The sequence below is a fragment of the Asterias amurensis genome, chromosome 13 (genome assembly GCF_032118995.1).
Source record: "Asterias amurensis chromosome 13, ASM3211899v1".
NCBI classification, from domain to species: Eukaryota; Metazoa; Echinodermata; class Asteroidea; order Forcipulatida; family Asteriidae; genus Asterias; species Asterias amurensis.
The window spans coordinates 2,453,608-2,479,893 of NC_092660.1; the positions used below are offsets into that span (position 1 = coordinate 2,453,608).

The 26,286-nt window shown below is 40.2% G+C and overlaps 1 protein-coding gene across 4 annotated transcripts; it reads left to right on the top strand.

Moving 5' to 3' along the window:
* Positions 1–2,135: 2,135 nt before the first annotated feature.
* LOC139946046 (macrophage mannose receptor 1-like) lies at positions 2,136–21,031 on the top strand. 4 transcript variants are annotated; one of them, XM_071943631.1, is made up of 27 exons: positions 2,136–2,323; positions 3,007–3,195; positions 4,577–4,771; positions 5,190–5,342; positions 6,060–6,200; positions 6,598–6,798; positions 7,104–7,301; positions 7,402–7,554; positions 7,893–8,039; positions 8,327–8,527; positions 10,081–10,278; positions 10,378–10,530; positions 10,838–10,984; positions 11,262–11,462; positions 11,771–11,968; positions 12,070–12,222; positions 12,546–12,692; positions 12,982–13,182; positions 13,420–13,632; positions 14,564–14,716; positions 15,949–16,101; positions 16,818–16,894; positions 17,490–17,587; positions 17,973–18,293; positions 19,458–19,501; positions 19,608–19,674; positions 20,370–21,031. In XM_071943631.1, the coding sequence occupies exons 1-27, from the start codon at positions 2,248–2,250 to the stop codon at positions 20,428–20,430; spliced, it is 4,239 nt and encodes a 1,412-aa protein (XP_071799732.1). In that variant the 5' UTR covers positions 2,136–2,247; the 3' UTR covers positions 20,431–21,031. The 4 variants fall into 4 exon arrangements, with proteins under 4 accessions (XP_071799732.1, XP_071799733.1, XP_071799735.1 ...); XM_071943632.1 differs by lacking the exon at positions 6,598–6,798; XM_071943634.1 differs by lacking the exons at positions 19,458–19,501; positions 19,608–19,674; positions 20,370–21,031 and having other exon boundaries at positions 17,490–17,640; positions 17,973–18,108.
* Positions 21,032–26,286: the final 5,255 nt, after the last annotated feature.

The window sequence follows — 26,286 nt, forward strand, 5'->3', positions numbered from 1 at the left end:
CGTGCAGGAAAACCACGCTGTCTAATGTTGATTTTTTTTCGTAATGGGAGTTTTGGATTAACGGTGGAAATCAATGTATCCTGACCAGACTAGGTACGATCCGGTCTCGTTTTTAACATTTCCAGGTAGAATATGAAATAATCTATCAATACATACTAATTGGGGACTGTTGCCGACATTCATAACGGGGAAATTTGCCGTGTTTTTGTGATTTGTTTTCTCTGTTTTTGAAGCCATTTTTTACGTACACATTTCTCTTTTTAAAATTTGAGTTGCACCGATTTTGTTTTAATACATAACGACAGATATGCTCTTCGTTTCAATTTACTGGTACATTATTTTGATTGAGACTTTTCAGAAAAGGCTAAAAATGACCAAATGAGGGGATAATAGAAATCAGACTTACATGAGACTTGAGGTGCAGCGAGCTTGGGCTGGACACGAACCAGAAGTAAATTCAGAAAGAAAAAGGGCTTCGCCTCGTAGATGAAATTGTGACCACCGGTCCCTTTATCTGCACTGATGTGTTGTACCACTTTACGCATTCCAGAACTGGGTACCGTGGGTATTAATACAAAGTTATCAACAAAAGAACCGTCTAAATGGGAAAATGAGCACAGTATATGCAAATTAACTATGATTATGTTAAACTTATACAAGTCCTCTGACGTCACAACAGTATCAGTCTCTTCGGTAGTTATAAGTCATTGCATTGGGTGCGTTCGATTAACTTCCCTGGGTCGACCCCGGTCTGCCCCCGGTATGTTTATATAGATTTGACGTCATTCCAGTGGCTCACCCGGGTCAGCCCCAAGTGCCCTGCTTGTGGAGTGGGTCACTTGGGGCTGGCCCCAGGTGCATGACGTCACTACGAGAGGGTGCGTAATGGTTCGAAGCTCTTGTCAGGGGCTCCCCGAGTGAGCCTCGCGGGGTCAACCCAGGGTCAACCCAGGGAAGCTAAACGAACACACCCACTTTATTGACCAAAATGAAACATGAAACATTTGTTTTAAGGGGGTTTGGATACTTTTAGTATGACACAAAACACAACGTCCACATATTTACAATAAACTTTGAAGATAATGATGGTAGAAAGCTTCCCTTAAAGTATTACTTGCTGAGTTGCTGTCGTTTTTGAGAAATGAGTAAAACAATATCACGAAAATAGTTTTTGTCTCAGGAAACGAACATTATTTTAGCATGTACAACGTGTTTTTATCAATGGTTTTCACGCGACTCTCCTGAAAACACCGTTCTGTAATTTTCACAATAATATGTCAAAAAAATTTGACGACGAATGAAGCTAAAACTTTGTAAACTCTAGTACATGAGTCGTAACATTTGACGTCAATATTTGCGGTCAATGTTGGATGTCATACACGGCCACCGAAGTAAGCCCGTTAAAGACACTGGAAACGATTGATATGGTCAAAGACCAGTATTCTCACCTGGCGTATCCGGTGAAAATTTAGGTTCAATTGGTCAGTGAAGTTGCAAGAGAAAATGAAAGAAAAACACCCTTTGCACAAATGTATGTGCTTCCAGATGCTTAAAGCCTTTTAATAATTTGAATAAGAAATCGCCTCTTTCTTGTTGAAGTTGCGAAGAATAATGCAAGAAATTGTCGCACAAGTTGTGTGCTTTCAGATGCTTGAGTTCGAACCCTCAGCTGAGCTCGCGAATTCGATTCAAATATTTTGTGAGAAATTACTTCTATCTCAAAAACTACCTCGTTGCAGAGGGAGCCGCTTCTCACAATATTTTATACTACCAACAGCTCTCCGTTACTATTAACCAAATAAGTTAATATGCTAACAATTAGTTTGAGTAATTACCAATAGTGTCCAGTGCCTTTAACACAAGAAAATCAGTGTTATGTCAGTGATAAACCCAACATTCTTGAAAAATATATAGGTTACCAAGTTCACGTTTACGTTATCAAATAACGAGGATGGTTGCAAAGTGATGCTATCATGGTTCTGTGCAAACTTGTTCATAGCGCGATAAGGGCAGATTTGGTTCCCCGAATGCAAAGTCCAAAATCCACGCCATGCAAACTACCAACACATCGTAATAATAGATATGTACATAAATATATGCTGATATAATGACACCACTACATGCTTTATATGAACCAGTAAGGTATAGTCAACCGTCTGTGATTGCTTTAGAGCATGATTTCAGGATACTTTTGTATTTTGGTTTAGCCTACTGTCGTCTTTGATTTATCTTTCCTCAATTAAACCAATGTATTTATTTGTGGCCCACGTCTTAACATGCATGTTGGTATTCTGCAATGGATTTTCGGCTGTAGACACCTCGGGTAAGAAACAAGTTTCTACTCTTTTGAATTCATAACTGGTTTATATTTATTTTTTGGTGTGGATTAGTTGGACTAACTACTGCTTATGTCTCGTACGACTAATTAGCGTTGTTTTGACTATTTTTTGTTACAGTGTTAGGTATTGTTTTACGAATGCTTTTGTAGAACACACAATGATTATTCTATCAAATTCTGTCTAGACGCACCCTTCTTTTTAATGAAGGTTTTCCTAGTGGACTTTAGAAGAGTATTACCTCGATTTATTAAAGGTACTTGATTTCTTTGGTAATTGTCAAATACCAGTATTCTCTTCGCGGTACTGCCGTTAATAACGATCCTATAAGCTAAAGTAGTAGTCCCAGCCAATTTTCTATACCTTCCGCCCATGAAGTAAAAACGCAGGACTTTTCATTTCAGAACTGAGAAGCCTCCGGAACAGTCCGATAAATCTACTCCGCGGGAGTAAAATATAATTAAAGCAAGACGGTTCTCCAAGAACAAACTCTACCTGGCAAGTAGATACACACATGGGGTTACCGCAAACCAAATATAATATATTGATTCCTTACCATGCAAAGCCTAAAATCATTTTTAACAATAACTGATCATGTATTGTTTTTAACCTAAATTAACCACAATTTTACCCCCTCTCTTTGGTTATACAAATGTGACTCAATTTATAGATGTTTGCCCTGAGGGATACGAAGTGGGCTACGATGGGGGATGTTATTTATTCGAGACAAATGCAGTAGCATGGAGCATCGCTAGGAATAACTGCACCGATACACCGGACTCTGATCTGCTCGTTATTAACAACAGTGACGAACTGGAGTACATTAAGCACCGTATCACAAGTGGGATATGGTGGATAGGTAAGTTTGGTACTAAGGCCCTTTGCGAAACCAGGGCTTCGGCTTTAGATTCGGCTTCAGGCTCCATTCTTTCGTCTGAAGCCCAGACTATAAGCACGTACGCCAAGCACGCGCAATTGTCAAAACAACCGCAGGGCCAAGCTAGCCTGAGCCGAATCTGGAGCCGAAGCCGTGGTTTTGAAAGGGGCCTATATGCCTGCTTGTCAAGTTGTCACAAAGTAGACTGGTCCTTGAAAGACAGGTATTGGGTTTACAGACCCAGTGATTTAATTGGATTCAATGATTTCATTGGACAAACGTTCTGTGTTTTGATTGGTCCGAGGTGGTGTTTGGCAGCTGCATTTTCGTTTAATTAGTTAAGTCTGCATAATGCAGCCTGCATAATATATGTACCAAATGTGATTATGGACAGGTAGTAGACGTAGCCTACAAGCTAAACGCCTTTAGGTTGTCAGTTTGTATCGGAACATTTGGTAATTGTCAAAGACCAGTCTTCTCACTTGGTGTATCTCAACATATGCATTCAAAAACAAACTTGTGAACATTCGAACTCAATTGGTCGTCGAAGTTGCGAGAGAATAATGGAAGAAAACAAAACACTTGTCACACAAGTGGTGTGCTTTCGGATGCTTGAATTCGAGACCTCAACAAAATCAAATTCAGTGAGAAATAACTTCTCTCAAAAACGTTGTTACTTCAGAGGGAGCCGTTTCTTACAAAGTTGTATACAGCTCTCTATTGCTTGTTACCGAGTAAGTTTGTACGCTAAAAATTTACCAATATTAATTACCATAGTGTCCAGTGCCTTAAATAGACGTGTGCCGATCGGTGAACAAAACAGTGTTTTTTTTAAATATTCTTTACCAAAGCCTCTATGAAATCTAAAAACTTTCATGTGCTAGCTGCATGATGTGACAAGATTGCTCGTAAAGTAAACGATTTTATATTTAGTTATAGGTATAAAACAAAACTGCATTCAGACAGAAATACTCTTATCTATGAATGCTTAGATAAAATGGCCACATCAGTGCAATAAAAACCGCAATAAAAAACACTGAAGGGTACTTCACCTGCCGATATGATGCCTTGCTGATAATAGAAGTAAACATGATATAATGAAGTATATGATTTAAATTTATAGATAGGCTGTGAACTGCATGCCAAAAATCAATCAATTATTTGTCGAAACTTATAGATCTGTGATATTTGCTCATCAAATATCGCGCATGTCCGCCACTTGGTGACACTCCTGCTGTCGTTTTCACCAAACTCTTCCTAACGTGACTATTAGGACGAGTTAAGTTCCGTAAAGAAATGCCTACTGTATCTTTGTCTTGAGGCTTTAAAACATTCCTCTTACGATTGTGTTTTGTTGCAATAGGATTTACAGACCTATCCGTCGAGGGAACGTGGGAGTGGATTAACTGCACCGGTCTCTTCAACCAATCTTTGTGGGCTCCAAACCAGCCCAACAACGGCATTGAAGATTGCGGTGCGTACCAGGCGGTCCCGCAGAAACTGGCGGACTATCAGTGCAGCCGAGAATATAAATTCATATGTGAAATATCTACCAAAGGTAAAAAGGCAAACCTAATGGTTATTATAGAGTATAATAATAGTGACTTATTATAGCGCCCATATCCGTTACTTTAGTGACGCTCAAGCGCTTCAACATTTCGGTAGGCAAATAACAATTCTTTGATTTCGGCTTATGTGGTTTTACGTTTGACTTGTGGGATCAACTCCTTACTAAATAGCACCAAGTATTATGGTTTGCAATGTGCTGTGCTGTGGCGCAATATGCAGCCAATAAAACCAGGGTCTCCAAGGCGAACCTTTCCTCTTTACGATAATTGCACTTGGTTATTTTACTTGCTTCACATACACAACACACATGAACCAATGGCTTCGAAGATTTCTTTTGTCAAGGTTGCAAACCTTGCCATCTACCGCCACAAAAAGCCTCAACACTGACTTTGTACCCATCTTTGCAGGATTTTCAGATGATGATACCAACGCAAGAAATGTGGCCGCAACGAAAGTGAATGACACCATAGCTCACGTGACGTGGGACGTTTCGCAGTACAACTGTGACGTCATCGGTTACAGAGTTTACTATGAACATTATGGCAACTCACAAACAAATGGTGAGATTTGTTTCAAAGCGTTCACAAATCCTTCGAAGGTGCATGTATAACTATTAATATTTAATAAACAATGGACTTTAAGAGATAATGCACGAAAGACAATGTGAACCATGGCGTCGCCGTTTGCTTGTTTGTTCAGGTAATCTTCCCGTCACAACTCTGCAAACTCCCACTGTGGGATACGAATGCCAAACTGGCAACAACAGGCAATCTCTCTAACGTTTAACGTCTATCATTATGAATTGCACAAGTCGAGAAGTTAATACTTGTAATGTATGTTGGGCTATATTTGAAGTGTGATACATACGTCCTTAACAAAGCACTTGTGAAACTAACAGTTTACACGATTCTGTTGCGCAATGTGCAGCCGATCAGACCAGGAACACCGGGTGATCCCTTTCTCTTTCCTTTAAGTGCACTGTGTTCTTTAACGTGCGTTACACAACAGACGGGACCAACGGCTTTACGTCCCATCCGGAGAACGAAATGTGGAGGTATTGTGTCAGGTACTTCTAGCTTCTTATAGACAGATAAACCCTCGCACGTTGTCAGTCCCACTGAGAGTAGTGCACGGGGTTATTTAACGTGCGCTTTAACACACGGGACCAACGGCTTTACGTCCCACCGACAGATTAAACGTTGAGGTTCTGTTCTAGTTTCTACCTCATTGTCAATCCCACTGAGATTGTGTTTTCTTCTTTCCTCTATACTGATCAGGCTCCGTTCAGATAGACGGTGGAAACTCAACGGAGGTGTATCTACCTCTCACGCCGGACATGTGGTGGCAGATTTACGTAGCTGCAATGAAGACTGATCATCAGGAGTTAGACCTGGTAGGGCCAGCATCAGTATGGTTAGGTAAGATCATTTTTGTTATTTTCCATGAAGTATAAACAGGTATTAACTTTTTGTATGACCAAATATTATCCAGTATCAATGTACAAGGTAGACATTCACTGTACAAACTATGCGAATGTTCAATATACAATATTGATGTACAAGGTAGACATTCACTGTACAAACATATTGTGTAAATGTCCAATATCCATATCGATGTACAAGGTATAGTCATTCACTGTACAAACCTACAGGAATGTCCAATATCCAATATCTAAAAAGCAACATCGTTATTCGCTGTTCAAATACCCATTAAAGATGTACAGGGTAGATCCCATAAAAGATTCACTGTACTGCCATACATTTTGGTGGAGTTTTACTGAGCTTTGTAACAGTTGTTTGTACTATATCTCTAAAGGTTCGTGTCCGGGGTGGCATGTGCCTGGACTTAACGGGTCTTGCTATTGGTTCCAGTCCGAGGAACGAGACATGTGGTATAGCCATAGGAACTGGTGCAAGAGCTACGGCAGTGATTTGTTGATCATTGATAGCCCAGACGAGTTAGAGTACATCTTAAACCGGACAGAGTCAATCGCACCTAATGAGACTTGGTGGATTGGTAAGTGAACATTCAAAGGTAGTCCTAACTCATACACAGACACGGGGATGATGCAGCAAGCGCGATTTCAGGCTCAACAATATTCCATAAACCCAATTCACCTCGTTAAACCAGTCTAATCGTTTCAAACCAAGTTACTTTACGTGCAAGGTATTATAGTAATTAGCTTTAGACCTAAACCAGGCTATTCTCCATGCATCCGTTAAAGGTTACGACACAAGTAAATGGTAACCATGTAAACCCGGTTTTATAACCGGCTTGTCCTTTCACACCACTACTACAAACGGCTTATCGTTTTAACCCAGGTTACACCGATGTATCTGTCGAGGGTTCATGGAAGTGGGTAGATTGTGGTGACACCAACGACTGGCAAAGTACTCTCTGGGCACCAGGGGAACCAGCGGAACCCGATGATTGCGCAACGCTGCAAGGAAACACGGGTCATCTCAGAGGTCAAATCTGCGACCAGAGATTTCTGTTTATCTGCAAAGTGTCTCCTAAAGGTAATTCTTCACGAGATAAAACGGAACCATTTTAAAATAGAACTTAGAAGTTTTTTCTTGTAACGCAAACTTGACAAGTCTGTTTTCGTCCCATTGTAAGATTTCACCAAGGAAGATACCAAGCCGAGTAACTTGACCGCCATTGCTGTGACGTCTTTCAGTGTTGAAGTAACGTGGGATGTCTCTATGTTTGCCTGTGACGTCATTGGTTACAGGGTGTACTACAACTCAACGTCTGACAAGGACAACCAAGGTAGGATTTTCCTTCCTGAAATATTTTAGTCGAGTTGAGGTCTGGGTTGCTTTTCCGTATTACAAAAGTCGATTGTGTGAGGCACGTGGAGAGACTTGATGTGATTTGAAGAAATGTATAACTTATATCTTTGAAATAAGTTATTTTCTTTCAAGATACTGAGTTGGTGTTTTCTTTCAATATATAAAACTATACTCCCTTCCTTGTCTTCTCTCCATTGGTTTCTTGTCTAGCAAGGTGATTGAGTTCGCTTTTCTGGTAGTCCTTGGCGTTACAACCAGAATAAATACAACAAAGAATTCTCAATATCCTCTTCGGTTGTATTTTTCTTTCAACAGACTGGGTGTTTATTAACGGTGGAGATGTAAGCTCAGTGATACTGTCAGGGTTAGCTAAAGAGACTGACTACTCCATTGGGGTCGCTGCTCTTAGGACTGTGGAGGAACTCGAACAAATCGGCCCCGTGGCCGTCACTACTCCATGGGGTAACTAAACCAAACCATGAGATCAAAATGTCTTCATTTTTAAAAATCATTCACTTCAAAAGATGCTTTTTGACATCTTAGTTAACTTTAATTAGATACAATGTAATGTGAGTCAAATGTCTTCATACTTGCTGGAGCAGGGTAGTCGAAACGTCGACAAGACCAGTGTACATTAGAACCATTTCTGATGACGGTTTCTGTAAGTACGTTACTTTGAAAATGTGGAATCCAACGAGACTTTAACTATTCCCTGTGTCCATTTTGCTCATTTCTGTCCTCGTCCCCAGGTTGCCCGTCAGGTTTCGAGGAGGGTTATGGCAATCGTTCTTGCTATTGGTTCCAGTCTGAAGAACGAGACATGTGGTATAGCCATAGGAACTGGTGCAAGAGCTACGGCAGTGATTTGTTGATCATTGATAGCCCCAACGAGTTAGAGTACATCTTGAACCGGACAGAGTCAATCGCACCTAATGAGACTTGGTGGATTGGTAAGTGAACATTCAAAGGTAGTCCTAACTCATACACAGACACGGGGATGATGCAGCAAGCGAGATTTCAGGCTCAACAACATTCCAAAAACCCAATTCACCTCGTTAAACCAGTCTAATCGTTTCAAACCAAGTTACTTTAAGTGCAAGGTATTTTTATAGCAGTAGTCCTAAATCCGGCTATTCTCCATGCATCCGTTAAGGGTTACGCCACACGTAAATGGTGTCATGTCCCGAGTCTTTCCCCGACCTCGGCGGCCATGACCTTCGGTAGTTGTTGGACAAACAGAGAATTGAAGGCAAGGGAAACAAGTTTGTATTTACAAGAAAATATACAGATTTATTTACAATTTACATTAAGTGTGTCTTCACAAAATTAATAAAATAAACGTTGTCCTATCAATGACTTTCAATAATGGTTGCCGGTTAATATTACAATCTTCTCTTGCTCTCTCTGTGTGTCTCTTTCGGTTCCTAGTTTAACATCACTCCCATCACGTCTTCCCAGTATTCTTTAAGTTTAGATTAGTCTTTGGCACTGGGTCGTATCTCTGCCCGGCCTTCTGTTAGCCCTCAGTTTAGCACATCAACTTCAAGTGTGGTGTTTTAACCCTTGCGGGAAAAACCCTGCAATAAGCAAATAAACCCAAATCTACATTTACAAAACTTAAAGTAAAATAACACATTATCAACTTATGATCAATGTTTTCTTTACGGAAGTTCGACAACGCACTTCCATCTTTAACGCATAAATTCAAATCAATGCTATGTACAAAACTTTCTTTTCACGACTTCCTCGAACAATTAAATCAAAGTAAATCACAGTTCTATTGAGAAGAAGTTCCACAATTAAATACAACAAAACTGAAATTCATTAACACAATCTCTATGAAATAAATAACATTATCAATAGCTACTTACAGGTCGATTTGTCGATCCTGGTTTCTACAGTGGCGGATTTCTTCAACAAAATTTCGGTGTGTCTCACTCGCCAGAATAAACTGCTTTTGCAAAAACTCAGCAACTAAGGCTGGATGACTGTATACTTAGGGCTCTCAATAACCCATAAGCAAAATACAGGAGTTCTCAATAACTCGATCGTCGAGGCTGACAGAGTCCTCTCCTCGGGAATCTCAAAATGCAAAGTGACACACCTAAATTTCTGTTCCCCCTAAATTAACACAAAATAACTTCCCGCTGTAAGATCTCGTGACTTGCACGCATTCCAAACCTTTACAATAAAAGAACTATTGGTCTGATGCCTTCTTGGCCAATCAGAACCTTTAAACTGCCCCAAAAGTTTACTAACCTTTACAGAACTTCAACACAATGAAAAGAAAATGCCAAGTCATGATTGCGGCGCTTTGGCCATAACTATTTAAAACCTTGTTTCTTCCTGTATTATACATAACGGCCAGCAAACTGAGGAACCTTAAGTAATTCTTTAAAAAACTTATATCACTCCGTGACAAATGGTAACCACGTAAACCAGGTTTTATAACCGGCTTGTCCTTTCAAACCAGTACTATAACCGGCTTATCGTTTTAACCCAGGTTACACCGATGTATCTGTCGAGGGTTCATGGAAGTGGGTAGATTGCGGCGACACCAACGACTGGCAAAGTACTGACTGGGCACCAGGGGAACCAGCGGAATCCGATGATTGCGCAACGCTGCAAGGAAACACGGGTCATCTCAGAGGTCAAATCTGCGACCAGAGATTTTTGTTCATCTGCGAAGTGTCTCCCAAAGGTAATTCTTCACGAGATAAAACGGAAACACCTAAAATAGAATTCAGAAGCTTTTTTTTGTAACGCAAACATAACAAGTCTGTTTTCGTCCCAATGTAAGATTTCACCAAGGAAGATACCAAGCCGAGTAACTTGACCGCCATTGCTTTGACGTCATTCAGTGTTGAAGTAACGTGGGATGTCTCCATGTTTGCCTGTGATGTCATTGGTTACAGGGTGTACTACAACTCAACGTCTGACAAGGACAACCAAGGTAGGATTTTCCTTCCTGAAACATTTTTGTCGGGTTGAGGTATGGGTTGCTTTTGTCGCCCAGAAGTCGATAGTGTGAGACACATGAAGAGATTTGATATGATTTGAAGAAATGTTTGACTAAAATCATCGTAACAAGTTGTTTTCTTATGAGTTGGTTTTTTCTTTCAACATATAACTAAAACTTCCTTCCTTGTATTCTCTCCATTGGTTTCTTGGCTAGCACAGTGATTGAGTTCGCTTTTCTGGTAGTCCTTGGCGTTACAACATTCTCAATATCCTCTTCGGTTGTATTTTTCTTTCAACAGACTGGGTGTTTATTAACGGTGGAGATGTAAGCTCAATGGTCCTGTCAGGGTTAGCTAAAGAGACTGACTACACCATCGGGGTCGCTGCTCTTACGACTGTAGAGGAACTCGAACAAACCGGGCCCGTGGCCGTCACTACTCCATGGGGTAACTAAACCAAACCACGAGATCAAAATGTCTTTGTTTTTTAAAAATCATTCACTTCAAAAGATGCTTTTTGACACCTTAGTTAACTTTAATTAGATACAATGTAATGTCTTCATACTTGCTGGAGCAGGGTAGTCGAAACGTCGACAAGACCAGTGTATATTAGAACCATTTCTGATGACGGTTTCTGTAAGTACGTTACTTTGAAAATGTGGAATCCAACGAGACTTTAACTATTCCCTGTGTCCATTTTGCTCATTTCTGTCCTCGTCCCAAGGTTGCCCGTCAGGTTTCGAGGAGGGTCCTACCAATCATTCTTGCTATTGGTTCCAGTCTGAAGAACGAGACATGTGGTATAGCCATAGGAACTGGTGCAAGAGCTACGGCAGTGATTTGTTGATCATTGATAGCCCAGACGAGTTAGAGTACATCTTGAACCGGACAGAGTCAATCGCACCTAATGAGACTTGGTGGATTGGTAAGTGAACATTCAAAGGTTGTCCTAACTCAGACAGTCCCGGAGATGATGCAGCAAGCGAGATTGCAGGCTCAACAACATTCCAAAACCCCAATTCATCTCGTTAAACCAGTCTAAGCGTTCCAAAGCAAGTTACTTGGCGCGCGAGGTATTATTATAGCAGTTAGCTATAGTTCTAAACCAGGCTAATCTCCATGCATCCGTTATAAGGGTTACGCCACAAGTAAATGGTAACCACGTAAACCAGGTTTTATAACCGGCTTGTCCTTTCAAACCAGTACTATAACCGACTTATCGTTTCAACCCAGGTTACACCGATGTATCTGTCGAGGGTTCATGGAAGTGGGTAGATTGCGGCGACACCAACGACTGGCAAAGTACTCTCTGGGCACCAGGGGAACCAGCGGAACCCGATGATTGCGCAACGATGCAAGGAAACACGGGTCATCTCAGAGGTCAAATCTGCGACCAGAGATTTCTGTTCATCTGCGAAGTGTCTCCTAAAGGTAATTCTTCACGAGATAAAACGGAACCATTTTAAAGTAGAATTTAGAAGCTCTTTTCTTGTAACGCAAACTTAACAAGTCTGTTTTCGTCCCATTGTAAGATTTCACCAAGGAAGATACCAAGCCGAGTAACCTGACCGCCATTGCTGTGACGTCATTCAGTGTTGAAGTAACGTGGGATGTCTCCATGTTTGCCTGTGACGTCATTGGTTACAGGGTGTACTACAGCTCAACGTCTGACAAGGATAACCTAGGTAGGATTTTCCTGAAATATTTTAGTCGAGTTGAGGTCTGGGTTGCTTTTCCGTATTTCAATCGTGAGACACATGGAGAGATTTGATGTGATTTGAAGAAATGTATAACATACCTTTGTAACAAGTTATTTTCTTTCAAGAGACTGAGTTGGTGTTTTCTTTCAGTATATAAAACTATACTCCCTTCCTTGTCTTCTCTCCATTGGCTTCTTGTCTAGCAAGGTGATTGCGTTCGCTTTTCTGGTAGTCCTTGGCGTTACAACCAGAATAAATACAGCAAAGAATTCTGAATATCCTCGTTGGTTGTATTTTTCTTTCAACAGACTGGGTGTTTATTAACGGTGGAGATGTAAGCTCAGTGATCCTATCAGGGTTAGCTAAAGAGACTGACTACTCCATCGGGGTCGCTGCTCTTACGACTGTAGAGGAACTCGAACAAATCGGGCCCGTGGATATCACTACTCCATGGGGTAAACTAACCAAACCACGAGTTCAAAATGTCTTCATTTTTAAAAATCATTCCTTTCAAAAGGTGCTTGTTGACATCTTAGTTAACTATATTTAGATACAATGTAAGGTCTTCAGACTTGCTAGAGCAGGGTAGTCGAAACGTCGACAAGACCAGTGTACATAAGAACCAACTCTGATGACGATTTGTGTTACTAAGTTTCTTACCTTTAAAAATTGTTTAATCGAACGAAACGTTGAGACTGTAAAACTATAACTATTCCCTGTGTCCAAATTTGCCCTCGTTCCCAGGTTGCCCATCAGGTTTCGAGGAGGGCCCCGGTGATCACTCTTGCTACTTTTTTTATAATGGTACCGACACGTGGGCCTCAGCAAGGGGACGATGCCGTGGGATCGAGGATGGAGATATTGTCATCGTCGACGACGAGGATGAGTTGAAGTACCTGGTTAGGAGGATGGAAGAGGTCAATCCAGGTCAAATGTGGTGGATAGGTAGGTCGAGTGTGTATTTTTGCAGTGTCTGATAGCTACGGCGATAATAAAAACAGGTTTCCTCCATTGCCGGTTGTTACGGTGTGTCGGTAGAGGGCGTCTGGAGTTGGGTGGATTGCCAATCAACAGCTGATTGGCAGAAACCCCTCTGGCCAGATGACGAGCACATGACCAAACTGTGGTTATATGTGCAATATCCGATAGCTTTGTCGATAACAAGAGTTGTTTCCATTGCAGGTTATTACGATGTGTCGGTAGAGGGCGTCTGGAGATGGGTGGATTGCCAACCGACAGTAGATTGGCAGAAACCCCTCTGGCCAGGTGAAGAGCCCATGGTGGGTACCGGGGACTGTGGGTACCTCGTCGGTGTACAAGGGGACGGCGAGGCTGAGATCAGACCAGCGGTTTGTGACGATAGGAAGTTTTTCATCTGTGAAGTCGTCGACAATAGTAAGACAAATCCTGCACAAACAATTGAATTGAACCGTAGACTGGTCCCCTGTCTATACAGTGTTGGTTTTATATATACGTCAGATTTAACTGCGTATCTCCATAACCATGAAACCCATGTGAAAGAATACGAGTTCAAAGGTGATTATGGACTTTGGCTCGAGGCAGATCTCTAACGCAATTTACGAGCCTCGAAGTGTGACGTCAGATGTTCAGACTGGTTGAACTGCACGTTTTAATTTTGTTTGTGTTAATGTGGCACGGTTCAGCTGTATATTGTGTCACCTTGTGAATCTCGTAGTTCTCAGGTGGTCTATATTTCTATTGTGTTAACGGACTCATAATTTAAAATAAACTTACAGTCAGAGTAAAAAAAATGCACATATTTTTTAAAGAAAAACAACAAGAGGGTAAAATTAACTTAAACTTTGTTTGTAGCTATCTTTAAAACCACTAATGCATTCTGGGCATATAGGGTCCGTAGACAAGGAGATAATTACAAGCATAACGTATTTGTTTATTATTACGCAAAATTAGTTAAGTTTATGGAAAACCTTTACGCCAATCCTATTTCAACGCATCACTGTAACAAATCCAGAGTGGAAAATATTAATAAACAATCCTCACACATTTCTTGCATCATGGGATTTATACAATTAATTTCGGTTTTACCCTTACACCGATGTGTGTAAGCACTGTGTACTCAGTACTTACCTGAGCTCAGTGAAAACAAAAACCAAAGGCTTTTATTACTGCGGTGTGACTCGAACCCACTATCTTTGTAATTCTAGAGCAGTGCACTGCTCTATTTGAACACTGCATTGTCTTACCAACTAGACAATGTTATACAATAGTTGTTAAGATTATTCGCCATCGTTCGAAATAAAGCACTGAAACTAACAAACGACATTATATAATTATTTCTGTTCAGGAGTTTTCCCAACTGATGCGAACGCTCGAAATGTCGCAGCCATTGAACCGACACCGGATAGCTTTCTGGTCACGTGGGACACCTCTCCTGACAACTGTGACGTCATTGGTTACACCGTGTATTACCAAAAAGAGTCGCCATCAGCAATGGAGGGTAAACAACATATCAAGGCTCAGATAGCTATGTTTGAACTATAAGTAGTCAGAGACAACCAATAGACCAATAAGCATGACTTTTTAGGTACTTTTTGTTGGACACAAAACACAATGTCCACCTCAGATTTACATTAAACTTATACACGGTTTGAAAATTATGACGGTAGAAAAATTCCATTAAAATATTAACTGAAGAGGTGCTGTAGCTTTTGAGAAATTAGTAAAACAAAAATGCTACGAAAATACATTGTATCAATTCAACTATGAAGATGAATTATAAACATGCTAGCCTTGCTCAAGGCAGTCACATTATTCGTTCCGAAAAGACGCCGCTGTGAACCCACCCGTATACCCTGTTTGTGGTGCGTGCGATCACACCGCATGACCCACCCGTATACACACTGTCAGATCGTACGAATACTGTTCACACAAGTCATCGCACTCGTACCACTAACCGCATGCGGATAGTGTACGGGGCACCGTGTCGTGCCCATGTTACGCAGAGTGAATACGGGTGGGTTTTATACAACAGCGGTCTTTTTCGGAGTGAATAATTTGACTGCCTTGAGCAAGGCTATAAACATGCTAGAACTGAAGTTATATTCGTGACAATGTTTTACTAATATCTCACAACTACAGCACCTCAGCAAGTAATATTTGAAGGGAAGCTTTCTACTATCATTAGCTTCAAACTGTGTAAGTTTAATGTAAATCTATGGAAATTGTGTTTTGTGTTACCTAGACCCTTTAACCCATTTGAAGATAACATTTTCAACAATGTCTGTACTACCCTCTTACGACGCCTATACAACGTTGAAGAACTACTTCAACAATTTTCTAATTCTCATAAAAACAGGATGAAGACGTAGTTTTTTCGTTTTCACTTACAAAAAAAGAAGGAATTTCGCATTCGACAAACGGTGGTTTGGAGTATTTTGCCATTGTATGTATTGAAATCGTCTTCTAAGCAGGCTTAATTTAATTTTACAAGAACAAAATTTCTCAAGGTTTTAATTTAGTTTCTTTCACGGATTAATTTTAATGTGCATAATACTCGTTCACTACAACTACGCGTTTGACACACTGACATTTCTTTTACATTTTGTTTCTAGAATTTCTCACGGTAAATGGCGGCAATATCAGTAGAGTTGAAGTGGCGGTTCCGATGGTACACGTTCACTACAACTACGCGTTTGACACACTAACATTTCTTTTACATTTTGTTTCTAGAATTTCTCATGGTAAATGGCGGCAATATCAGTAGAGTTGAGGTAACAGTTCCGATGGTACAGGAGAACACCGTTTACTCAGTCACCGTAGCTGCACTGAACACCGTGACGGTCTTAGAGCGCGTTGGCCCGGCCAGTGTCACCCTGAATCCCGGTAAGGCACCCCCCATTGATCATGTTATAGGCACTGGACACCTTTGGTAATTGTCAACGACCAGTATTCTCACTTTATGTATCCCAACATATTATGCATACAATATCAAGCCTCTGAAATTTGTGACTTAATTGGTTATCGAAGTTGCAAGAGAATAACGAAAGAAAAACACCCTTGTTGCACAAATTTAGATGCATGTAAAAAGGCCCTTTCGTATCCCCTCTGCTCAGTAAGTGTTCAATAAAACCATAAAAAATATTTCGGAAAAAGGGGTTATTTGTATTAAGTCACGTTGTTGTCATATATTGTTCTCATAATTTTTTATGCAGTATTGTTTCTCATAGTACAAGTGTGCAAAACACAAATTTGAATTGAATTCGAGACTTCAGCTGAGGTCTCGAATTCAGGCATCTGTAAAGCACACAGGGTGCCTTTTCTTCCATTATTCTCTCGCAACTTCGACGACCAGTTAAGCTCAAATTTTCACAGGTTTGTTTTTTTATGCATATGTTGAGATACACCAGGTGAGAAGACTGGTCTTTGGCAATTACCAAATGTGTTCATGCCTTTAAAGAGCAATGAACATGCTGGCACGCGTGTTTATTTCGAAAGAGATAATCTCAAAGTTCTCCACATCTTCCAAACTTCGACAGTCCTAGTACTTCATCAGTTTTTATGACGATAGCTTGCAATCTTGTCTTTTTTTTATTACACAGGAGAGCCCGTCAGTACTCCAGCTTATAGCTCTAGCGATGCTGTACTTTTTATCGTCTTCGATCAGACAGTTGGATGGGTGAGCGACTGTTGTGCTTGTCTCGGTTTGTTTTAACAATAATACAAAATAATATCGAAGTCTTATACAGTGCACGTATCTACCAAACGAGGTACTCAAGGCGATGAGTATATACAAACTTTCAGAAAGATAGGTTATTGCAGTGATGGATTCTGAGACCCAATTATTTAGCACCTTTACGAGGGTTTACAAGGTGCTACGGAGCATTCAACAACCACAGCCAGGAACACCGGGGCGAACCTCTTCTCTTTTCGATATAAAGTGCACTGGGTTATTTTACATGCGTTGCACAACACGCATGACCAACAAATATACGTCCCATCCGAAGGACGAAGCAATGGCTAAGTGTCTTGCTTAAGGACACAAGTGTCACGACTTGGGGATTCGAACCCAAACTCTGCTGATCAGAAACACCAGAGTTTGAATTCAGTGCTCTTTACTGCTCGGCTACGACACTTCAAATACACATGTTTTGTATGGCACCGTGTATAAGATCATCCTGTCATAACTTATAAGACCGATCACGATAAGGGTTACAGGGCTTGAGATCCGCCAGGGTTGTTGTTTCTAAAATAAATATTGTTTTATTTTGCAGTTTACATCAATGATGCAAGTCCAGTTAGCAACAGGCATTGCGAATGTACTCAATCGATATACACCAAATCAACAAAGAGATACGTTTGCAGAGTTTGGGTAAATATCAACAGCGCCCTCACTGGGACCAAAGGAAGTCCGATCACTTTCTGGTAATGGTCAATGGCGTTTCGTACAAGCGTTTACATTTATATCCTCAGTGGCTAATGGGACAGATTTCATGACGACGTCACGATTTATCAGCTCCAAGGGGGGATTTCTTAAGAGTTAAGACTAATCTTATCTCGAGTTAGGACGAGTTAATACGCGTCAAAACTTAAGACTAGCCATACATTTTTACTATTTCGAGGACAAGTCCTAAGTTAGGACTAGTCCTAACTCTTTGTGAAATCGACCCCAAGTCTCACTTTGATTACAGTGCTTTTTGTGATAAAGTAAACCACACTAACAAGCTTTTGTTGTTTAAACTTCCCGTGACTTTCAGAACCTCTGACGTCATCTTTATCTCTATCTTCAATACCGGGAGTGATCTTCACATTGTGACGTGGGTACGAGATGTCACATCCTCTGAACCAGGGGTACCCCTCGACCCCAACAAGGTCCTCAGCGCACTCTCGGCGGAGCAGACCTACTTTGAAGACTTCATGGGACCGACGTTTCAATACGCAGTGAGCCTCGCGCCAAGTCTTACGCCTACTACAACAGCGGCACCTACCGGCGGCGGCATAGACGAATGGCTGATCGCGGTGATTGCTGTGGGGGCGCTTCTTGTACTGATAGTGCTAGGTTCGATTGTATTCAAATGGTGAGCTCCAACAAATCGTGGTTTCAAGACCTTCGCAAGCAGTGCTCCGTATTGACCGCTACTTTGGGCAAGTCTATTCTCGCTACTGGCAGCGCGTCGTATCGCCCGCTAGCTTTGGGCAAGTCTATTCTCGCTACCATTGGCAGCGCGTCGTATCGCCCGCTAGCTTTGGGCAAGTCTATTCTCGCTACAATGGGCAGCGCGTCGTATCGCCCGCTAGCTTTGGGCAAGTCACTTCTCTTTCGATATCCAACAGAAAGTCTTCAAGCGAAATTAAATTAAGAGGAAAAACGCGCCCTCTGTCGAGATATCACGAGTATGAGATAGTGGCATCTTGGACCAAGACTACAACTAATCAGGCGTGTTGAGCAATTAGGAATAGTATGGTGCCATACAAATATAAAAACAATTTTATCATCAAAACTTTCTCAAAATTAGTCTATGCTTTCTCTAAGTGACAAATAACACAAAATATGTTATTCAAGTGGTAATAAAGAGTAATTTAGTGGTAATAAAGACATCTACTCGACCAATACAAAGGTCGTGGGTTGGGATCCCACCCAAGTGATATGCCTGTGGATTTTTATCACTACTCGGGAAAGTACTGTGTATACAATGTTTCTTACACATCGGTGTAGGGTAAAAACAAATAATATTCATAGATCACGTTTGGTTTGCGGTAACACCTGTGTGTATCTGCTTGCCAGGTAGAGTTTGTTCTTAGAGAATTGTTTACTACTACCGCGGAGTAGATTGTTCGGGTGTTCGGGAGACTTCTCAGTTCTGAAAAGAACTGTCCTGCTTATATTAACTATTACCCGAGCGGATGGTATAGAAATAGGCTGGGACTACTTCTTTAGCTTATTGGATCGTAATTAACTGTACTCACGCGGAGTCAGTTCTTGAATTTGTCTCAATGAAGCTAGTTCATTATATTCGCATACTGCATACAGGTCTACAAACAAACTCATATAGGCCCAATTTAATTAAGCAGAAAAAAACTGCTTGTGAAGTTTCTATGCTATAATAAGCAAACAACGGGTGGGGCACCAGTCACAAACAATATAAACTTAATAGACCTTTGGCAGGTATGCAGTTTCTGCTGAGCGTTATTAGTTCCTTAACACAAATACATCTAATTACTATTCTTTCATTCCATTTCAGTGGTTCAAAGCACAAAAAGACAGACAGACGGATAGATCTACACAGTAAGTGAACAATTAATGTTATGTAATAAACCTGGCGATTTCCTAGGGCGCCCTCTGTTAAAAGATAATTTAAACGAAGCGATGTTGATTTGTCTTTTCTTTTTAGATGAATATGCTGGTGGCAGCGTCTATGAGAGATTTACACCAACATCTTTCTCTTCCGATGGAACGTGGTAAGCGACAGTTATTGTTATTTTGTACTTGCTTATTAAAATCAGTAAACATTTACATTTTACGGACAATCACTGCATCTCCAAAGTGCCAATAACACAACAGTGTATAGACGATGTGACCTCTGACGTCACACGAATACCATAACATGATTCGCGCGCATACCGCCGGGCAAAACCTTTGTGTTTTGGCAGCCAGCTAGAAAGTGTACGCAATCTTACTTTGACTACGCAACTACGTATGTAGTGTTTTGTCAACAGAGGGCGGTTTGGGTGTAAACATAGGTCACATCGTCTATACAGGGTCTTGGTAATGATTCGGCAAACTAATGGCAATAAAAACGTTCGTGGTAAGAAGTACATTGGATAGTATAATTCATCTTCGGAAGCATTACACTTCGAAGTACTATCATCAATGGGAAATATTCAAATATATACCGGGAGTAGTATAGACTGGTTTCAAGCCATTTCTAAGTAAGTTATGGTTTACCTTCATAACGGTGAAATAATGCGGATAAATGCATTTGACTACGTACGGTAGTCAATTACCGTACGTAGGTGCCATTATTCGTCTTGAGCAAAGGCTAGATCTGCAATCAATAACACAGAGGTAGTGGGTATACCGGAGTAATATAGACTGGTTTCAAGCCGTTGACATGAAAATTGAGTTAATATGTGCTTCTTTTCTTTGCTTACAGGAATCCTGCATTCCAGCCCATGCAAGAAGTTGAAAGGGACAACTCAATAACGTCCTTATAAAATGATTGTAAAGTGAGCAGCTTTAAAGTGGAAGTAAATTATTTTGGTGGTAGTTTAGTTTATTAGGCCGAGAAAAAAACAAATGCTTCAGCAGACTTACTGTCGAACAAAAGCCATGTTATTATTGCACATAGTATATTTTAATATTGTTAAAGTGGGCTGACTGCTTTTTAGCAGTGTTGTTATTGCAAAGAGTTTATTTCAATATAGCTGTCAAAATTAATAAACATTTTGTAAACTTCTAAAAAATAAATGCGAAAACTTATTACACGAAAAGACGAAAAAAAGAAAACACGACGGAGATACTATGTTTCCGCCGTGAAGGTCTACGTATTAGACTAAATTCACTGTATTTATTAAGATTAAATTATTTCACTTTCTTTAGTTCTCAATGGACCTTTGTATTCAAATGACGTCATTTGGGTTGGGCACCCTCGGAAGTCAGTTGCTCATTGGCTGATTTCTTTGGAAACGCGATACTAGTAAGACTGGTCCCCTGTCTCCATCCGCCATGATACAGATATACTGGTCTTACAGAACCAGTGATTTAATTGGATGCATTGATTTCATTGGATAAACGTGTAGTGACATAAGCTTTCTATATCTGTACCTGTTTTGATTGGTCCGAGGTTACGATTTATAGCAGCGGCACTCTTGGTCGTCTGCATTCAGCAGCGCGCATGTTTTACAAACAATGTACATAGAATTTTACTGCGTGAATCCATGTAGACTTGATTCAACTCGTATGAGAGGTCCCTAAGCATATACCCCAACTTACTGTAAAACAACACGTAGCATAGACGGTACAGTGTGCGCTCGTCGTCAAAATGTGGTCCCGAGAATGCGGCACGCGTTTGAAATGCAGAGCATCACAAAACATTAGTTTCCTGGGGTTAGCACGGGATTGGGACTTGAGTCAAGTCTAGTCTTTATGTGAAATGAATGTAGGTGAGAGGTGATTATGGAGATAGGGGGATTGGTGTATGCTCAACGGCAGATCTCTGGCGTAATTCACGCTAGGTATTGGTCATTGCCTGAACATCTGACGTCACATGAACCACTCATTTGGGTTGTGTTATGTCCACAGAGTGTATCAATACCCTGACCTGTGTGGACTGTTTTATGTTCTCAAACATCAGTCACCACATCGCGTAACAAACACACACAAAACATTAGCAACAAACATTAACAGTATCTTCTTACTGACGAGTCAATAGACGATGTGACCTGTGACATCACATGTTTACAAAAGAGCCACCAAGCCTGGACTTCCTGCAGGCACGACTTGTCACAGCCCAATGGAAGGAAACATAAAATCTTGAATTTAATGGAGATTGCACTTTCCAATTCTTATCAACTTTTGATATGATGAAAGGGGGCACATCTCAAAATTTGTCCAGCTTTTACTTTCATAACTCTTGGATTTATGTGGAAACTATGAGACAAAACGTCAACCTTCCAATATGACCAGTGCAGTATATTGCCTGCCAGACTAGCTAAAGAATGTACAAGGTCACACTGGTGTAAACAAAGTTCACATGGTCTATACTGGCGACGTGTGGCTTCAAAGCCAGCTAGTCTAAGAGAGAAGGCGTATGAAGTCAGATTGAGGGACAACTCGACCTCTTTCCCCAGGAAGTAATAAGAGTGTGAGGTGACCTAATCGAAACATTCAAGATTCTCCCTAAAGGGGCTTGTGGACATAGATACTAGAAGTCTTTTCACATTCTCACAAAAGTTGTACCATAGGACAAGAAAAGGCTAACCAAAGGGCTCAACCTCAGAAAACAGTAATTCTTCAAACACAGCAAGTAAGTGGTCAATGCTAGGACAACCAATCAATTCGAAAACAGCTTTGACAAATACTTGAATGAAAATGGATATGTGGTGATAATTAAAAGGCAAAAGCCTACAATACTAAAACTCCCATCAAAGTACAGTGACACTTTTGAGAACACAACATGGCCATTCTTCACCTATATTAAAGGAACACGTTGCCTTGGATCGGTCGAGTTGGTCTATAAAAAGCGTTAAGAATCAATTGTTTAGAAATACAAATGGTTAGATAGATAATTTAAAAGTAGAATATAATGATCCACACAAGTATCACTCGAAATTGCATGGTTTTCCTTTTACGTCACGAAGAAAAACGGCCGGCCATTTTGTGGAGTCAAAATTTTGACTCCATAAAATGGCTGACCGTGTTACTTCGCGACGTAAAAGGAAACCCGTGCAATTTCGAGTGATACTTGTGTGGATCATTATATTCTACTTATAAAACATCTTACTAACCATATGCATTTCAAAACAAATGGTTTCAAACACTTTTCAAAGACCAACTCGTCCGATCAAAGGCAACGTGTTCCTTTAACTCCGACTTGTCCCTTTCTAAAATAAAGTTCAAATCGTTTCGAAGGTTAAACAAATCGTCAATCTCCTCAAAATACTTTGTTACAGAAATACTCTCCCCACTCTACAAAATTTAGTTATTGTACACAGTGCTCAAACAAGTTATAAACACACGCGTGGGTTAAAGGAAACAACACTATACCGGTCTGCTCAGGCGTCAACAATAGCCGTTAAAAACTGATGGGGAAATCCCCATTCTTTCCCTTGCTATAGTGTTGACTTCATATCCTTGGAAAACTCATACAATGTTTGGTTTGGATTGGTTTGGTTTTACAGTTAATTGTGTGTGGAATGTCCCCTTGGATCACTCAACTCAGCTGAGAATTGCCATTCGATTTTCAATAAACTTTTAATGAAATGAATTCGTGTATGGTGGCCTTAAAGTGACATAGTTAATAAGTTCTATGTGTATATTAATCCACAGTACCAATAAACGGTGCGATTGACTTGCCCCTGAGAGGGTTTGGTTGCCCAGATTTGAAAAATTCATTGTAATAAATGTAACTGCCCATGTATAACCCTCGGAGCTGCCGAGGGTTGGGCGTAAGGAACAACTTTATACTAAATAATTACAAAATGTGTTGATGAATTCTGCTAGTGATTTATTTTTGGAAAGGAACATTACAGATTGGTTTTGCTAGCAAAAACGCTGCTGGCAGTGTAAGCACTTTATTTATCCACCATATACGTTAACTGACAAACCTGTAGAAGTTTGAGATCGATCGGCCGTCTGGGTTTAGTGAAAAACCGATTACAAATTTTGCATTTCACCGATGCCAGAACAAAAAAGAATAAAACGCTCACTGTGAGCGATAAACTCCAAGCGCGAAATTAGGTTATTCATTTCTCATCAAATATGAAATTTCAGACAGAAATATTTCAAGGGATGTTTTCTACTATCATCTAGACCGTGTAAGTTTTATGTAAATCTGTGATCTTCACGATTTTTCGTTTCTTGCAAATTCTTTAACGCTCTTTAAACATCGCTATTTCATGTACTGTGATGATTTATGGGTTGGTAAACTCAGAGGTGGTAGACATCGTGTGGGGTGGTAGATTAGTATAATTATGGATCCATTATAATGTGCACAAACAAATCGGATTTTTATTTTTATTTTATTTTTTTATTTTAAATAAGTAATGAACCAACGTTTAAATTTTCAGAATGCTTCAATCTTTATTGTGAGAATCCATGGAATATCTAATCGTCTTTTCAGACCACCATTAGAACAAGATTTTTGCCCCAAAACACATTTACCCGTAATACAATCTGCCTTCCTGATCGCGCCAAGTGTGGGCACAGCGCGTATTTTGTCCCCACGGCTGCTTAAAGGTTTTTAGCCGTCACAGCCATTTGGATGGTCAAATGAAGATATTTATTTGCACACTCAATAAGTTAATACATTTTAAAACTTCGGGAGAAAAGAAAAAGAATGAGGGATGATAAATCAAATAGGTCCAAAAAGAAATTCGTATTCTGTATTATAAAATCCAAACCGAAAAATGTCTTTAAAAGGTTTAGGTTCTTTTTGTACGACACAAAACGCATTACACACAAATTTACTTTACACTTACCCGGTTTAGAAGATAGTGATGATAGAAAGCTTCCCTTAGAATATTACTTGCTGTGGAGGTGCTGTTAGAGAAATGAGTAAAACAGTGACATAACTTATTTCCGTCGAAGGAGAAACATTACTTAAAGCACTTGACACTATTCGTAATTACTCAAAATAATTATTGCATAAAACCTTACTTGGTATTGGGTAATGGGGAGCTGTTGATAGTATAAAATGGGTGAGAAACGGCTCCCTCTGAAGAAACGTAGTTTTTGAGAAAGAAGTAATTTTCCACGATTTTGACTTCGAGACCTCAGAATTAGATTTTGAGGTCAAGCATCTGAAAGCACACAACTTCGTGTGACAAGGGTGTTTACTTTCATTGTTATCTCGCAACTTCGACAACCAATTGAGCTCATATTTTCACTGGTATGTTATTAATTTATGCATATGTTGAGATACACCAAGTGAGAAGGCTGGTCTTTGACAATTACCAATAGTATCCAATGTATTTTAGCGTGTACAACGTGTTAACGTGACTCTCCTGAAAATATTGCTCTGTGATTTTCACATTTTTTTCTGCAAAACTTGATGACTAATGAAGCTGAAACTTCTACAGGTAAATTGTATTACATACATCTTCATTCACAGTGAGTATAGGAATTCAATCCCCCATGTCATGGCAAAAAAATCTATCCAAAAAGGTAATTAACCCTTTAATATGTAAGGCCAACGTCGACGTACGTGTGAATTGTTAATACTTCCCTTAACTTCTACAACATCCTTTTCCTGTTTGTTAAAACCAACGCCAACGTAAATTTATCCACTCCTACTCCCATAGAATGAATGATTTAGTAGTTTAGATCCTTTTCAACCATATGAATGTTACCAAATAACACCAAAACATATAAGGTGAACAGATTGTGTTGTTCTGTGAATTTGTCTTTGGTGTAAGCCATTCCTTTCTGTGTATATATGATAATGGTATTTGAGGCATTGCAATGTGAGGTATCAATATGGTAGTTTGCGGTAACCTATTTTGTCAGGTAGATTTTGTTCTTTATAGCACTTTCGTTTATAACATCAGGCCTACTTTGTATTTGCCAGTGGCTATGTGAAGGGTTGGGGTTGTTTGCCCAGTTTCCCTACTAATGATTTTCCTTTTCGCTTTGTTTGAAAAAACATTTTTTTTTAAGGGAAATAATTTATTTCATTTCTAGTTTTACTTGAATACAGCCACTTCCCTATGGCCTTCTATATTGCTCCTGAAGCCATTGTTTTATCACCAAGTTGTTCCCATCAACATTGAGCGTGTGCGCGATTTTGTTTTCCAAATAATTATTGACGGACCGATTTTGTACACAAAGGATGCTGGCAGTGTTTTGTCCTGCCCTTTCTGACCCAAATACTATCCTACGTTGCCTGACACCCCTCTTGGACGTGTGGTATGGTCCAGCTTAGGTCATCATGGCATATAAGCTGACCAATGTATACGATGTGTTTGAGATAACTGAAATATCAATATCCATCATGAGCCGGCGAAAGATTACATTGCCCGTTAAACTTGTTTTCTCGTTTGCGAAACACGCGAGATGTGCTTGTCTGTTACTATGTGCCCCCCACCTGACCACCCTGGATCCGCCCATATTCTGTACGACAGTGTCACACGTCAGTTATAAATAGCATTCCATTTCAATGACTTTAAATGAGCTGCAATAAACATTCATGATGCCTCTTGCACAGCCAATAGGCATCACAAACTATGTAAAAAGTATGATGATGATATTAAGTGAATGCCAAATTAGAGACCTCATCATGGTTTTCAAAATATCCACAAAGAGCTGACGCTGTAAAGTATTTCAGGTCGTGTCTGAGCGGCTTCGGCTACGTC